Genomic DNA, 18,466 nt, shown 5'->3' on the forward strand with positions numbered 1-18,466 from the left:
GTCAGGCTAAAACAGGTACAGTACACCATGGGATGGGCCATTTGCCACAGGCATCCCCAGGAAACCATGTACCAGATGAATTGGCCCAGATATGTTGGCTAGAAGGAATGCCTCATTCTGATGTGGCTCAATAGTTACATCAATGTTTACTGCATGTGGCGCAAAAGACAATGTGGGCTATAGCCAATTGGTGGGCCTGCCTTTGACCTTTGAAGAAATGAGCAGAGCCTGACAGGAGTATACTGTATGCTCTGAAAGAGACTTACTCCAAGTGCCACAGCAACATGGGACAACAACTAAGGAGCTGAAACCCCTGGTTTCTAGTTGCTTTTCCTACACGCTGTGCAAACCAGCAGATGAACAAAAGAGGCCTGAAGCATATCTCTGCAGCCTCTGGCCTACAACAGGTAATAGAGTGAACAAGGCTTACCCACTTTCCTGGACATACACTATAAGAATGGGTGCAACAATTTGGAATCAAACTGAAGTTTCATGTACCACACAATCCTACTGCAGCAAGCACGGTAAAGAGATACAATAGTTTGTAAAAATCCATACTGAAGTCAGACACCAATAGTCTATGTGGATGGTCAGTCTACTTATGGATACTGCTACTGTGTTTGAATGAAAAGCCCCAGAAGGAATTATCCAATTAAACATGACAGAATAGGAAGGCAAAACAAAAACATCCTCCCAAAAACACATAAAAAGAAAATACAGCAAATGCAACTAGACCTGAAAAACACCTTTAGACAGTAGAACAGAACCCATACACCTGAGGAAGAAGAGAAGACGACACAGAAAAGGGTGAGGAGTCAAAGCCGATATTGAGCTGGACAAAAGTCCTCCTCCCACATCAGCCTACATGCAGGAGAAGAGGAACAGAAAGGGGCAGAGGTAGGAGCCCAGGAGTGCTCCACCCTGGCCCTGGAGATCTGCTCTGCAAACACAAGCCCACACTGCAGTGCATTCTGGTGAATATCAGCACTGGACATTAGAGCAGGTAGAACAATCTGGGAGGCCAAGACTCCAGCAGTTTGGAGATCAAGCATGCCCCACCAGTCCTGAGACCCAAAGCAAAAGCAGCAGTTTGAAAGACTTGCCAGCAGTGGGAGGGGCACCAAGAGGGGACGAGGGTTGGATGAAACTCTCTCCTCAACAGAAAGGGCAGGTGGAGGATATCACCCCAACCCTTCTTCAGCCCAGCAGATCAGGAACTCTTCGGAGCTCCAGACACTCCATACCCGTTGCTAGCAATGCAGGCCCGAGGCACCTCCTTGTACACTGCTGGGAACCAACCCAATTGACACAGTAGCAGCATTGGACTTTTCTACTTGTCAGGTACCCGAAGACTTTCACAGCTTGCTTAGGTTGATTTCAGCCCAAGCAAAGAGGGGCCTGAAGGAGCAAGCCCCTAGAGCTCCTTCCTCCCTGCAGGTATCCAAACCTGGTGCTACACATCCAGCCGGGGCACACTGGTCCACCCACCCCATTAACCCTGCAGCCCAAAAATTGTTGCAAGCCAGGTAGAGAGAGGCCTAACCCACAGTGAGCTCAACAGATTCCTGAGCTGATCACAAAGGCAGCAGCTCAAGCAAACTGCCCACCCATACTTAGACCACTACAAAAGCCAGACAGAAAGGAGCCCCATCCATGGCATGCCAACAACAGGGACCCCCGCAAAATAGAAAAAGGCACTAGAGAGTAAAGAATCTTGAGCTTCTGAGCATCAAGTACACCTTCTTAATAAAGTTACTACTCTTTAGACCAGAAATCACAGCAACATTTAATACAAAGGAAGAAACACAGAATCACTGACAAAATGAGCAGGCAGAGGAATTTTATCCAATCTAAAGTATAAGACAGAACCCCAGAAGAGGGCTAAATGAAATAGAGATCACCAATCTTGATAAAGACTTCAAAATAAAAGTCCTAAACATGGTCGTAGATTTACAAAAAATTAATCGAGATCTCAGGGAGGACTTCAAGAAAAAGATAGAAAACCTGAAAAAGAGTCATTCAAAGCTGAAGAATACAGTGTCTGAAATAAAGAGGCAATGGAGAGATTTAAAAGTAAATTAGATAATGTAGTGGAGATGGTAAACAAAATAGAAATGTAGAGAACAGGAAAACAAAGAAGCTGAGGAAGAGAGAAAAAAGGACCTCTAGGAATGAAATGATAAGAGAGCTATGTGACCAAAACAAACTAAACCATATTCTCATAATAGCGGTAACAGAATGAGAAGAGAAGATAAAGGGCTAGAAAGTCTTGTAAGAAAATAACTGTTGAAACCTTCCCCAATCTGGGGAACAAAATAAACACTCAGGTCATGGAAGCACAGAGATCCCCTAACAAAAGGAACCCCAGCAAGACAACACCAAGACAGACAGACATATAATAATTAAAATGGGAAAGATCAAGGAGAGAAAGTGTTAAAAGCAGCCAGAGAGAGAAAAAAAGATTACTTATAAAGGAAATAACATCAGGCTAAAAGCTGACTTCTCAGCAGAAACTGTTCAGTCCAGAAGCAAGTAGCACTATATATTTAAGGTACTAAAACAGAAGGACCTCCAACCAAGAATCTTCCACCCAGTGAGATCATCACTTAAATTTGAAGCAGGGATTAAACAATTTCCAGATAAAAGCTAAAGGAATTCGCCACCACTAAGCCAGTTTTACATGATATGTTAAAGGTATCGCTGTAGAGGGAAATGACCCCAAGGCTAAAAAGCTGTCACCAAAGAAAATAAACCCACAGTAAAAGTAGTAAACCAACTAATTACCAAGCAACAGGCACATGAGAAGATGCTCCACATATCTTATCATCAGGGAACTACAACGAGTTTAAACCACAACGAGGTATCATCTCATACCAGTTTGGATGGACACTATCCAAAAGACAATCACAGATGCTGGAAAGGATGTGGAGAAATGGGAATCCTCTTACACTGTTGGTGGGAATGTTAATTGGTGTTACCATTGTGGAATGCAATATGGATGTTCTTCAAAAAACTAAAAATAGAAATATGATTTGACCCAGTAATTACACTCCTAAGAATTTACCTGAAGAAAACAAAATCCCTGGTTCTAAAAGATGTCTGTACCCCATGTTTATCACTGCACTATTTGCAATAGCCAAGGTATGAAAGCAACCTGTCCATATCACAGATGAATGGATAAAGATATTCGACAGATACACAATGGAATATTATTCAGCTATATAAAGAAAGGAAATACCGTCATTTGCAACAAAATGAATGAATCTAGAGGGTATTATGCTCAGTGAAATAAGCCAAGCAGAGAAGACAAATACCGTATGATTTCACTTATTTGTGGAGTAAAAAATCAAAGCAAATCAAAACAAACAAAATAGCAGTAGACTAACACAATAAGAAGGGACTAGTGGTCACCAAGGGGGAGGGGTTGGGGCAGGAATGGTTGGGACACTTGTGCAGGGAGGGTGAAGGGGATAAAGGCGCATAACTCACAATCACAATGTAAATTGTTCACAGGGAGAGTACTACAGCATGGAGAATATAATCACTCCGTAATACCTTACTGTGCTGACAGATAGTAACCACACTAGAGTAGGTGAGGATTTAACAATATGGGTAACTGTTGAACCACTGTGTTGTATATTTGAAACCAACATAGGATTGTGTATCAAGGATACTTTAACTTTTTTAAGAAAGGTTACTGCTGCAAAAATAATGTTGTGTAAAGAAGTCATACACAGGGATCACGGGAAGATGGTGGCGTGAGTAGTTCAATGGAAATCTCCTCCCCAAAACAGATATATTTATGAAAATACAATAAATACAACTATTCCTAAAAGAGACACCAGTGGATGCAGTACAACAGCCAAGATACATCTACATCTGTGAGAACTCAACATCACACGGAGGGGGTAAGATACAAGCTGCGGCCAGGCGGGACCTGAACGCACCCCCACCCCAGAACCCAGCGGGAAGAAAGGACTCAGAACGGGGAGTGAAAGCCCAGGACTGCTAAACAACCAGCTCTAGAAATCCGCACCCAGAGCGCAGAAACAAGGTGCACGGGGTGCTGGATGTTAGAGAAACGGAAAAGCAAAACCTGTGGGCACGTTCCCGCAACCAGCACCCCTGAGACAAAAGAAAAACGAGTGCTTTCTGCAAGTCTTGAAGAGACAGGGACCCCACAGCTGGACGAAGTTGTCCCGGCACACTTACCCAGCCGCTGGGAATCCCGGGGAACCTTAGGCGCCCTAAACCCCAGGGAGGCAGTGCAGCTCTGAAGCCCCTCACAGCACTAAGCAACCTGTCAGTCGTTCCTCCAACTGGTGCGGACCCCGACACACCGGCCCAGTAGCGGAAAGTGGCAGCATGTGCCGGGGGCGGTGGCACCAAAAGGGACCAGGAGCAGAGCGCATGCGCCAACAGGGCCAGAGGGGACCAGGAGAGGCTTGTGGGAGCCTGCAGCAGCAGCAACCGAACAGCCCAGGTGCTGCTCACATGCACCGGCGGCAGTGGAGCCACAGGAGCTTGGTAGAGGCCCGCATAGGAGAGCCCCACGAGCACCTGCAACGGAGCCAAAGGGAGCAGGCGGGCTCCCAGCAGCCAACTGGGATCCCAGCCCAACGCGCAGCTGCCCGGGTCAGACCCAAAGGCTGCTGCAGGCACACAGCTGCCCGGCAGGGACAACGCTATCATGGAGGAGTGCACCTGGCGTACCTGCCACTCCCCGCAGGCCTCCACGCTGCTCTGACGGATAACCCGCCGACAGCACCTTAGGGGACTAAACCGGTGGCTGCTTCAGGAATGCGGGTAGCCAACACAGGCAGCAGAGAAGGGGAAGGCATCAAACAAGCAGGAAAGGAATTGCTTCTCCCAGCTGACACACCTACAACCTGCCTACAGCCACTGCTATCACCATGAAAAGGCAAAAAAATTCAGTCCAGTCCAAGATAGTTCAGACAACACCTGAGAGAGGATCTGCAGAGACAGAACTAACCAGTCTCGCTGAAAAAGAATTCAAAATAAAAATCATAAACATACTGACAGAGCTGCAGAGAAATATGCAAGAGCTAAGGGATGAACTCCGGAGGGAGATTACAGACGTCCGGAGGGAGATCACAGAAGTGAAACAAACTCTGGACGGATTTATAAGCAGAATAGATACGATGCAAGAGGCCACTGATGGAATAGAAACCAGAGAACAGGAAAGCATAGAAGCTGATGCAGAGAAATAAAAGGATCTCCAGGAATTAAACAATATTAAGAGAACTGTGTGACCAATCCAAAAGAACGATATCCGCATTATAGGGGAACCAGAAGAAGAAGAGAGAGAAAAAGGGATACAAAATGTCTTTGAAGAAATAATTGCTGAGAACTTCCCCAAACTGGGGGAGGAAATACTTGACCAGACTATGGAGGCACACAGAACTCCCGAGAGACGGGACCCAAAGAGGACAACACCAAGACACATAATTAAAATGGCAAAGATCAAGGACAAGGACAGAGTATTAAAGGCAGCCAGAGAGAGAAAAAAGGTCACCTACAAAGGAAAACCCATCAGGCTATCAACAGACGTCTCAACAGAAACCTTACAGGACAGAAGAGAATGGCATGATATATTTAATGCAATGAAACAGAAGGGCCTTGAACCAAGACTACTGTATCCAACATGATTATCATTTAAATATGAAGGAGGGATTAAACAATTCCCAGACAAGCAAAAGTTGAGGGAATTTGCCTCCCACAAACCACCTCTACAGGGTATCTTAGAGGGACTGCTCTAGATGGGAGCACTCCTAAAAAGAGCCCAGAACAAAACACCCAACATGTGAAGAATGGAGGAGGAGGAAAAAGAAGGAAAAGAAATAATCATCAGACTGTGTTAATAACAGCTAAATAAGCGAGTGCGGTCAGACAGTAAGGTAGTAAACAAGCTAACCTAGAACCTTTGGTAACCACGAATCTAAAGCCTGCAATGGCAATAAGTTCATACCTTTCAATAATCACCCTAAATGTAAATGGACTGAATGCACCAATCAAAAGACACAGATTAATAGAATGGATAAAAAAGCAAGACCCATCTATATGCTGCTTACAAGAGATTCACCTCAAACCCAAAGACATGCACAGATTAAAAGTCAAGGGATGGAAAAAGATACTTCATGCAAACAACAGAGAGAAAAAAGCAGGTGTTGCAATACTAGTATCAGACAAAATAGACTTCAAAATAAAGAAAGTAACAAGAGATAAGGAAGGACATTATATAATGATAAAGGGCTCAGTCCAACAAGATGATATAACGATTATAAACATATATGCACCCAATACAGGAGCACCAATATATGTGAAACAAATACTAAGAGAATTAAAGGAGGAAATAGAATGCAATTCATTCATTCTGGGAGACTTTAACACACCACTCACTCCAAAGGACAGAGCCACCAGACAGAAAATAAGTAAGGACACAGAGGCACTGAACAACACACTAGAACAGATGGACCTAACAGACATCTATAGAACACTCCACCTAGAAACAACAGCACACACATTCTTCTCAAGTGCACATGGAACATTCTCCAGAATAGACCACATACTAGGCGACAAAAACAGCCTCTGTAAATTCCAAAAGACTGAAATCCTACCAACCAACTTTTCAGATAACAAAGGCATAAAACTAGAAATAAATAGTACAAAGAAAGCAAAAAGGCTCACAAACACATGGAGGCTTAACAACATGCTCCTAAATAATCAACGGATCAATGACCAAATTAAAATGGTGATCCAGCAATATATGGACACTAATGACAACAACACAAAGCCCGAACTTCTGTGAGACACAGCAAAAGCAGTCTTAAGAGGAAAGTATATAGCAATCCAGGCATATTTCAAGAAGGAAAAACAATCCCAAATGAATAGTCTAATGTCACAATTATCGAAATTGGAAAAAGAAGAACAAATGAGGCCTAAGGTCAGCAGACCGAGGGACATAATAAAGATCATAGGATAAATAAATAAAATTGAGAAGAATAAAACAATAGAAAAAACAAAATCAATGAAACCAAGAGCTGGTTCTTCAAGAAAATAAACAAAATAGATAAGCCTCTGGCCAGCCTTATTAAGAGAAAAAGAGAACACACATCAACAGAATCAGAAACAAGAAAGGAAAAATCATGACGGACCCCACAGAAATACAAAGAATTATTAGAGAATACTATGAAAACCTACATGCTAACAAGCTGGAAAACCTAGAATGGACAACTTCCTAGAAAAATACAACCTTCCAAGACTAACCCAGAAAGAAACAGAAAATCTAAACAGACCAATTACCAGCAACGAAATTGAAGCGGTAATCAAAAAACTACCAAAGAACAAAACCCCCGGGCCAGATGGAGTTACCTCGGAATTTTATTAGACATACAGAGAAGACATCACACCCATTCTCCTTAAAGTTTTCCAAAAAATAGAAGAGGAGGGAATACTCCCAAACTCAGTCTATGAAGCCAACATCACCCTAATACCAAAACCAGGCAAAGAACCCACCAAAAAAGAAAACTGGAGACCAATATCCCTGATGAACGTAGATGCAAAAATACTCAACAAAATATTAGCAAACCGAATTCAAAAATACATCAAGAGGATCATACACCATGACCAAGTGGAATTCATCCCAGGGATGCAAGGATGGCACAACATTCGAAAATCCATCAACATCATCCACCACATCAACAAAAAGAAGGACAAAAACCACATGATCATTCCCATAGACGCTGAAAAAGCATTCGACAAAATACAACATCCATTCATAATAAAAACTCTCAACAACGTGGGTATAGAGGGCAAGTACCTCAACACAATAAAAGCCATATATGACAAACCCACAGCTAACATCATACTGAACAGCGAGAGGCTGAAAGCTTTTCCTCTGAGATCGGGAACAAGACAGGGATGCCCACTCTCCCCACTGTTATTCAACATAGTACTGGAGGTCCTAGCCACGGCCATCAGACAAAACAAAGAAATACTAGGAATCCAGATTGGTAAAGAAGAAGTCAAACTGTCACTATTTGCAAATGAAATGATATTGTACATAAAAAACCCTAAAGAATCCACTGCAAAACTACTAGAACTAGTATCGGAATTCAGCAAAGTTGCAGGATACAAAATTAACACACAGAAATCTGTAGCTTTCCTATACACTAACAATGAACTCATAGAAAGAGAAATCAGGAAAACAATTCCATTCACAATAGCATCAAAAAGAATAAAATACCTAGGAATAGACCTAACCAAGGAAGTGAAAGACCTATACCCTGAAAACTACAAGACACTCTTAAGAGAAATTAAAGAGGTCACTAACAAATGGAAAGTCATCCATGCTCCTGGCTGGGAAGAATTAATATCGTCAAAATGGCCATCCTGCCCAAAGCAATATACAGATTTGATACAATCCCTATCAAATTACCAAAGTTATTCTTCAATGAACTGGAACAAATAGTTCAAAAATTCATATGGAACTGCAGAAGACCCCAAATAGCCAAAGCAATCCTGAGAAGGAAGAATAAAGTGGGGGGGAATCTCACTCCCCAACTTCAAGCTCTACTACAAAGCCACAGAAATCAAGATTTGGTACTGGTACACGAACAGACCCACAGACCAGTGCAACAGAATACAGACTCCAGACATTAACCCAAACATATACGGTCAATTAATACACGATAAAGGGGCCATGGACATACAATGGGGAAATGACAGTCGCTTCAACAGATGTTGCTGGCAAAATTGGACAGCTACATGTAAGAGAATGAAACTAGATCACTGTCTAACCCCATACACAAAAGTAAATTCAAAATGGATCAAAGACCTGAATGTAAGTCATGAAACCATAAAACTCTTAGGAAAAAACATAGGCAAAAATCTCATGGACATACACATGAGTGACTTCTTCATGAACGTATCTCCCCGGGCAAGGGAAACAAAGGCAAATATGAACAAGTGGGACTATATCAAGTTGAAAAGCTTCTGTACAGCAAAGGACACTATCAACAGAACAAAAAGGTATCCTGCAGTATGGGAGAATATATTCATAAATGACAGGTCTGTTAAAGGATTGACATCCAAAATACATAAAGAGCTCACACACCTCAACAAACAAAAAGCAAATAATCCAATTAAAAAATGCGCAGAGGAGCTGAATAGACAGTTCTCCAAAGAAGAAATCCAGATGGCAAATAGGCACATGAAAAGATGCTCCACATCGCTAATCATCAGAGAAATGCAAATTAAAACCACAATGAGATATTACCTCACACCAGTAAGGATCGCCATCATCAAAAAGACAGACAACAACAAATGTTGGCGAGGGTGTGGACAAAGGGGAACCTCCTACACTGCTGGTGGGAATGTTAATTAGTCCAACCATTGTGGAAAGCAGTATGGAAGTTCCTCAGAATGCTCAAAATAGAAATACCATTTGACCCAGGAATTCCACTTCTAGGAATTTACCCTAAGAATGTAGCACTCCAGCTTGAAGAAGGCAGATGCACCCCTATGTTTATCACTGCACTATTTACAATAGCCAAGATATGGAAGCAACCTAAATGTCCATCAGTAGATGAATGGATAAAGAAAATATGGTACATATACACAATGGAATATTACACAGCCATAAGAAAAAAACAGATCCTACCATTCGCAACAGCATGGATGGAGCTAGAGGGTATGATGCTCAGTGAAATAAGCCAGGTGGAGAAAGACAAGTACCAAATCATTTCACTCATATGTGGAGTATAAGAACAAAGGGAAACTGAAATAACAAAACAGCAGCAGAAGCACAGAACCCAAGAATGGACTAATAGTTACCAAAGGGAAAGGACTGGGGAGGATGGGTGGGAAGGGAGGGATAAGGGCGGGGAAAAGAAAGAGTGTATCATGATTAACATGTATAGTGCCTGGGGGGCATGGGGAGGGCTGTGCAACACAGAGAAGACAAGTAGTGATTTTACAGCATCTTATTTACACAGATGGACAGTGACTGTGAAGGGGTATGTTGGGGGGACTTGGTGAAGGGGGGAGCCTAATAAACATAATATTCTTCATGTAATTGTAGATTAATGATACCAAAATGAAAAAAAAAGAAGTCATACACCAAGAAAACTGCACGTTTCAAGTTATCATTTCAAAACCAACCATAAAAAAACATTTCTGAGACCATTAAGGAAATCTGGATGTGCACTGAGAATTAGACATTGAAGAATTATGTTCAGGGGTCAGGGAGGGAGGTTTGGAGGGAGATGGCTCAAAGGTACTATCTTCTAATTATAAATCAGGACTAGGGATGTTAATATATAGCATGATAACTGAAGTACCATTTGATATATATGAAAGTTAAGAGAGTCAATCCTAAGAGTTCTCATCTTAGGAAGAAATGGTTTTCCCTTTAGTTTTTCTTCTTTTATTGTATCTATATGGTAAGGTGGATATTAGCTGTACTGTACTAATCATTTCACAATATATGTAAATCAAACTATCATGTTGTATGCCTTAAGTTATACAATGATGTATATCAATTATTTCTTAATAAAACTGGAAGAAAACCACTGAAAACTAAATAAATGAAAGAATGAAGAAAGGCTTTCTGGTACATGTCTAAAGAATATTCAAATGGTCTTTTCCTGAACAGAACCATTGCATTTGACTGGGTCTGAGAAAATTAAACAATGTAGTCATTCAAGACGGAAAAAATATAAACAATAATTTTTTTATTTTTGCATACCTGAAGACTGGCAAAATCCAGTATGAGAAGATAGCACTAAATTTTCGGTCACAGGCTTAATTTTCTGCTCATCACTGCTCCCATCGCCTCCAGAATTCTGGTCACCCCCTCCCATATCAGAAGAAGATGAGGAAGTAATGTCAGCTTGCTTCCTTTTAGTGCTTGACCTTACGGAGTTTCTCATTTTCTCCTTGACATTGCCTGCCTTCTTTTTAGCTGATGTTCTTTGTTTCTTCAGCTTTTTGTTATCTTCAGAACTTTCCTCAGCATCAGATGATGATGAGCCAATTTGTATTTCCTTGGTATTTCTCTTTGAATTTAAATTTCTTCTCTCCCTCAATTCTATTCTTTTCATTCTCTTTTCTGAAGAATCACAACCATCCTCTTTCATGAAATATTTCTCAGTATCAGATGATGAACCATCTTGTCTCTTCCTTGAACTCTTTTCAGGCATGTTGCACCTTTTCTTCTCTTTACCAGATGCTCCATTCTTACTCCTTTTATCTTCTGAAGAATCACAATTATCTGTTTTCCCTGGTAACTTGTCAGCATTACCAGATAACTCATACTTCTTTTTAAAATTGTTACCTTTTATTTTTTTGCTTCTCTTTTCCCCATCAGTTATATGATTCTTATTTTGTTTTTGGCCTTTAAGAAAGCAACAAATTTCTTCACCCTTAGGTAATTTCTCAGTGCCATCAGATGATGAATCATACTGCTGCTCCATCTTAACTACTTTTTTCTTCAAATCTGTAGTTTTCTTTTCTTTTTCCTCAGTTCCCTTTTTGCTTTGCTTTTTATCATCTTCAGAGGATTCATCACTCTGCTCTTTCTTTGGGAACATCTCACCAATATCAGATAAGCCAACCTGTCCTTTCTTACATGTTTTGGTTTTCATATGTTTACTCTTTTCTTTAGTTTCAGCAACCTTTTTGTCCCCTGAAGAATTAAAACTCTCATCTTTCCCAGAAAGAGGCTTATCAGCACCATCAGAGTAAACAGCTGCCTGTTGCTTCTTAGCAAGTCGTTCTCTGAATTCCACAATGGTCTTGTCTTTATTAACTGTGCCTTCTGAAGAGAAATTCTCTCTCTCTTGTTTTCTTTCTGTATCATCAGTTGATCCTTGTGCAGTCTTCAAACTTTTCTGCCCTTGATTGTCCATTCCTTTACTGTTGTGTTTTTCATCTTCAGAAGAATCATAATCTTCTTTATTTGGAACTCCTTTTTTGGTTGTTCTGACAGCCCCTATTTTACTCATGTTCTTTATCTCTTTTTCTAATTCTGAGTCATAATTAGAAGATTCAGACTGGTTTTGTCGTTTCTTTTTAGAAACTATAGACCTTTTAGCTGTTTTGCCTTTTTTAATATCAAAATCTGAGCCAGAAGTAGAATTTTTTCGTTTCCTCTTTCCTTTATCATCTTTCCCTGTTTGAGTCTTTAAATCATACAAAGTCTTCTCACGATCTGTAAGAGTATCATTAATATCAGTATCTGAAGAACTGTTACTCATCCTGGAAACCTCTTTGAGGATTGTTAGCATTTCATCAGAATCTGAAGTTTGATCCACAGTTTCTGACTGCTTAGACTTAGGCGATTTAATAGATTTAGGATTACCTATAGCACTGTCAGAACAATTCCGCTTATCCTTTTTTCTCATTGAAACTGGTAATTTTTGTTTCTCTTTAACTGCATCATTACTTTCCTCATCTGAATTAGATGTTGCAGGATTAGTTTCAGTCTGTCGCCTCAAGGGTGTAGTCTTTACACGTGGGGATCTTCGAAGATCAGATTCTTCTAAAAGTAATGGAACTTCACTTTCAGTCAAATGTTCACTATCACTCTTTTCCTGTCCAAGTCCAAAGTTTTCTTGTTTAGGGTTCAGACCAGAACATTTATAGTCATCTTTATCTTGTGGAATTTCCTGACAATCAGCACCTTTAATTGGGGAATTAGAGAGGGAAACGGGGGTGAGTTTAACATATAATTCTTTTGTTACTTTTGCTGTAGTTTTTGATTTAATACCTCCTCTGTTGTCTTTTGAAGTAATATTTAATTTTACGGAAGAACTCTCCAGTTCTTGCTCAGTTCCACTGTTGCTCTCCCCCTGATAATCAGCTGAACTCTGAACTTCCATACCACTCTCAAGATTCTCAAAAATGTCTTCTGGAACTGAGGAAGGAACAGACACAATATCCATGTCTAAGTCTTCAGAAGTGTTAGCAGGTTCATACTGAGGTTCTTCTTTTTTATCAGATTTCTTATGTTCACCAGTGGCATTTTTATTTGCCCTCTGTTCCTCTACTACTACACTCTGATCCAGTTGCTCACTATCTACCTGCTTTCTTGGTAGTTTAGCTTCTGATTTCGGAATATCTTTCCGTTCCAAAGCACAAGATTTTTCTCCTTTTCGCACTTTCGTTTCAGACTTACCATCTATGACTTTATGCTCTTTGGTATTTTTCTCTTTGTTTACAGCATCTGAAGCTCGAATCTCTGAATTCAAATCTTCTTCTAATGCAAGATGAGCTTTCTTGATATCAGCCAACACAGACTTAAAAGCCTTAAGCTTTCGTAACTTTGTAGCAGAACTGATTTCTGAATTATCTGTTGCCTGCTTCAAAAACTTAACATAGCTGGAGTTCATGTTCGCTGTGGTCTCAATCAGTTTTTTTGCCTTCTTAATCATCTCTTTGGGCACAATTAGTGCTGAGTAAGAGTAGATTACAGAACCAGAACATGAATCATCTAATTTCTTTTCTTCTCCATTACAACTTGAACTATTTTTCTTTGGAGAAAATTTGGGTGTATGGTCATATACTTTATTCTTTTCATTGTCAACTTTTATCTTCTTCTTATTTTGTTGCAACAACTGTTCTAAATTTTCAAATACGCTGTTACATGTAGTGACCAAATCCAACAAAGGCTCCGGGTGACAAATGTAGCAATACCATTGGTTATTTTCATCCATTATTGTAGAGAGCTCCTTTCGACCAAGGTTGCGCAAAATGCATTTCTTGCAGAAGGCATTATGACAAAAGTCGCAACAAATCAAGTTTCCACCTTCTGCACACCATCTGAAATTATTTAATGATTTAAAATATTATTTTCAAATGAAACTCATTTCAAATCTTTTCACTATTGAAACAATTTAAATTTTCCTGCTAGCAATTTTAATATTAAAATAATTTAGTTATCTGCTTATTCGTTACTGGAAACTAAAACATAAAACCTAAGGCTTTGTGGAAAAGAACCACCTTTATTAAAGGCTTCAATGGTAATACTAAAAAAATGGATATAATAAAACAGACTGTAAGAATTTCCCCCAAGTAAATAGAGAACAATGAATTTTAGTTCATCTTGGTTTATTACCTACCTACACTGTTCATCCATTCCATCAGAGTCACGGCTAATATCATCACTCATGTAATATTTAAAGCAATTCTATTAAAAGAGAAGGGGAAGCAGAAATTTTATTCAAAATTTATAACATTCATAAAAGACAAAATCTTTATTTTTTTAAGCCATCAAAAAAGAAAAGGGAGTATGTGCATGTTTTAAAAAGTCAAAACAAAAACACTGTACTGTCCATTACTAGTACTTTCCAGACATAGGAATATCTCAATAAATTAATTCCTTGAAATAGATTTCCACATTATCAAGCACCACTATTCCTCATATAGAAGTTAATAAAAGATTTTGGTAAAACAAATTTCTATCTCATAGGACTAGCTACTAAAGTGCTACATAAAAATGTATTTGATGCTGTTGCTAATTAATGAGCAAGTCATCACATATAAACAGGTATTATGTGTACAACTAAGCAACATTAACCTACATTATCTTTAAACTTCAAAATACCTACTACGCTAGATAGGAGATCTGGCTCAATTGAGAGTAAAGGCAAAGGTTAATTAATATGTAAATAAATATCCTAAAGTCAAACCACTAGTAAGAGATAAGGATGGTGTTCAAATCCAACACTAACTGATTCTAAACTCCTTTCAATGGGACAGGAAAGTGAGAAGTTTTCTCCATGTCCACTGATGAAATCTATTGGTTACTGAAGTAAGCCATGCACAACAGACTGGCTCTTGAAAAAAACCAATCTTGCATCTAAGAAAAGAGAAAAGGAATGCACAATACAAATCCAGCAATATGAATTTCAGTTGTCACAATTTAAAACTAGAAGCTACAACATATACCCTAGATAGGCTCTGTGTGAACTGAATTCAAGAAAAGGAGAGAGCCAAACTGCAAAAGGACGAAGTAATTTTAGTACATTTAAGTAGGTTTATATCTATCAACAATTCATACAAGAAAAGATCCAAAACCAGAATGCTGAGGTAAGTCTGGTATGCCCCTGCACTTCAAGAAGACATTTTATTGGGAAACAAACTAACAGGATTGATATTAGAGATTAATATGTGTTGAGGAGATGATAATCTTGATATTAAATATACTGTAAAATTAACTCCAAGGTATTACTAATAAAAAAACATACACAGATTGTTACAACTACCTTACTCAACAAAGTCGGTGTAGAGGGAATATACCACAACATAATAAAGGCCATGTACGAAAAACCCACACCTAACATCATTCTCAATGGTGAAAAGCTGAATGCTTTTCCTCTAAGATCAGGAACAAGACAATAATGACCATTCTCACCAACTTCATTCAACATAATATTGGGAGTCCTAGTCACAGCAACCACACAAGAAAATAAACTTAAAGGCATCCATTTGTCTTTTGTGGTTCCATGTAAATTTTAGAATTATTTGTTCTAGTTCACCAAAAAATGCCATTGGTATTTTGATGGGCATTACTTTGGGCAGGACAGCCACTCAGATAATATTAATTCTTCCTATCCATGAGTATGGGATAGCTTTGGTAAAGAAGTCAAACTGTACCTATTTGCAGATGACATGATACTCTATATACAGAAAACCCTAAAGATGCTGCCAAAAAGCTGTTAGAACAAACACAAGGATTTAGTAATACAAAATCATTATACAGAAACTTGTTGCAGTTCTATATCCTTCTATATACAAGGAACTAGCAGAAAGAGAAATAAAGAAAATAATTCCAATTACAATTACATCAAAAACAATAAAATACCTAGGAATAAAACAAACCAAGGAGGTGAGACCTTACTCTGAAAACTGTAAGACATTGAGATGAAAGAAACTGAAGACACAAATAAATGTAAAGCTATCCCATGCTCAAGGATAGGAAGAATTAATATTGTCAAAATGGCCATCCTGCCCACAGCAATCTCCATCAAAATACCAATGGCATTTTTAATGGCCTACAGCAAATAATCCTGAAATTTATATGGAACCACAAAAGACCCTGAATAGCCAAAGCAATCCTGAGAAAAAAGAACGAAGTTGGGGGTATCATGCTCCCTGATTTCAAGCTGTACTACGGAACTACAGGGAGTGAAACATTATGATACTGGCACAAAAACAGACAGGTCAATGGACAGAACAGAGAAGGCCCATAAATAAACCTATGCATATATACTCAATTAATATATAACAAAGGAGGCAAGAAAATATATAACTGGGAAAAGACAGTCTCTTCAATTCACGGTGGTGGGAAAACTGGACAGCTACATGCAAGAGAATGTAACTGAATCACTGTCTAACACTATATACAAAAGCAAACTCTAAATAAACTAAAGAGCTAAATATAAGTCATGAAACCATAAAACTCTTAAGATGAAAACACAGGCAAGAATCTCTTGAACAACAGAATGAGTAGTATTTTTTCTGGATATGTCTCCCCAGGCAAGGAAAACAAAAGCAAAAATAAATAAATGGAACTATATAAAACTAAAAAGCATCTGTACAGCAAAGGATATCATCAACAAAATGAAAAGGCAACCTGTTGTACGGGAAAATGTATTTGCAAAAGGTATCTGGTAAGGAGCTAATACTCAAAAAACATAAATAAACTCATAGAAGTCAACACCAAAAAACCAAAAAGAAAATGAATGAAAAGTGGGCAGAGGATATAAATGATATTTTTCCAAAGAAGACATACAGATAGCCAACAGGTAAATGAAAACATGCTCAACATCACCAATCACTAGAGAAATGCACATCAAAACTACAATGAGATATCACCTCACACGAGTCAGAATGGCTACTATCCAAAAAGACAAGAAATAACAAGTGTTGGTGAGGAAGTGAAGAAAAGGGATCTCTCGTACACTGTTGCTGGGAAGGTAAATTGGTCCAACCACTGTAGAAAGCAGTACAGAAGTTTCTCAAAAAACCGAAAACAGAAATAACTGTATGACCCAGTATCCCACTTCTACAAATCTACCAGAAGAAAACAAAATCCCTAATTTGAAAAGACATTTGAACCCCTATGTTTTACCGCATTATTTACAACAGCCAACATATGGAAGCAATCAAAGTGTCCATCAATAGATGAATGGATATACACAATGGAATATTATTCAGCCATAAAAAACAAAGCAATCACATGGATGGATCTAGAAGGTATTATGCTAAGTAAAATAAGAAAGGCCAGAGAAAGACAAATACCTTATGATTTCACTTTTATGTGGAATCTTTAAAAACAAAACAAAACAGAACATAGACTCATGAACACTGAGTGGTGGTTACCATGGAGGAGGCGTCAGGGGTGAAATGGGTGAAGGGGATAAAGAGGCACAAAATCTCAATCATAATATATTAGTGTCATGGGGATGAAAGTACAGCATAGAGAATATAGTCAATAATTCTGTAACATCATTCTATGTGGAAGATAATAACTACACTAGTTGGGGGTGAGCATTTAATAATGTAGATCACTGTCAAATCACCATGTTGTATATACCTGGAATCAATACAATACTGTTTATTGACTATACTTCAATAAAAATTTTTCTTAACTATCTTCAAACACATATGAAACATTTTTAATTCTATTATCTCTAAGTTATGCCAAAACCTGCTCTACATGGAAAGTTTAGATTTGGGTAATTAGGCTACATAAGAGGGAAGGTTATAATACATACATGTACACGCAAGCACTCTTCAGTTTATCCAACACAACACATTCTCCCTTACCTACCAGCTTTTGAATACCACAGTGCCTCTTCCTAGAATATTCTGAACCAATTCTACTTCACCAGGCTAATGTATATTTATATTTCAGATACCAGCTTCTATTATCTCCATTACAAGCCCCTCCCCCACCCCACCCAACTCCAAATTACACAGACTTCTTAAGTGTTCCATAATACATAGTATCTCCCCTATCATGGCACTTATCAGGCTTTATATGTCTGTCTTCCCCACTATAATATAAGCCCTCCAAGGACAAAAACTATTTCCATCTTCATCATCACTGTGCCCTAGAAGTCTAACATATGGTAAGTATGCAAATATTATGGAATGAATTATCAACAGATCATTACGTACCTTACAAATAAGTACTTGCAGTGAAGGATGTCTATAGATGGAATCTTTTTGAAAATGATTGACCTGTTGTCCACAAGCTGTGCAGCTCACAATTCCATGAAGCCCATCTTCTAGGAGAAAGGAATGACCATTATTCACACATATACTAAGTTCTAGTCAGCATTTTGAAACTTTCATGTTGGAAATTAAACACCTCATAATCCTTAGAAAAATGACTTTTTAGACACAAGCAATAAGGTTAATTATTTTATGGACTACT

The 18,466-nt window shown here is 38.9% G+C and overlaps 1 protein-coding gene across 7 annotated transcripts in view; it reads right to left on the reverse strand.

Moving 5' to 3' along the window:
* Positions 1 to 18,466, reverse strand: part of ATRX (ATRX chromatin remodeler) — a 323,761-nt gene that overhangs the window by 260,470 nt on the left and 44,825 nt on the right. For 4 of the 7 annotated variants that reach the window (XM_036902727.2, XM_057495649.1, XM_036902725.2 and 1 more), the window contains 3 exons: positions 18,208 to 18,317; positions 14,142 to 14,209; positions 10,769 to 13,842 (listed from right to left, as the gene is read on the reverse strand). In XM_036902727.2, the coding sequence (XP_036758622.2) occupies positions 10,769 to 13,842; positions 14,142 to 14,209; positions 18,208 to 18,317 (3,252 nt within the window). The remainder of the gene's footprint in view (positions 1 to 10,768; positions 13,843 to 14,141; positions 14,210 to 18,207; positions 18,318 to 18,466) is intronic. The other 3 variants (XM_036902729.2, XM_036902726.2, XM_036902730.2) reach the window with 2 other exon arrangements.

This window comes from Manis pentadactyla, chromosome X (genome assembly GCF_030020395.1).
Source record: "Manis pentadactyla isolate mManPen7 chromosome X, mManPen7.hap1, whole genome shotgun sequence".
In the NCBI taxonomy this organism is placed as follows: domain Eukaryota; kingdom Metazoa; phylum Chordata; class Mammalia; order Pholidota; family Manidae; genus Manis; species Manis pentadactyla.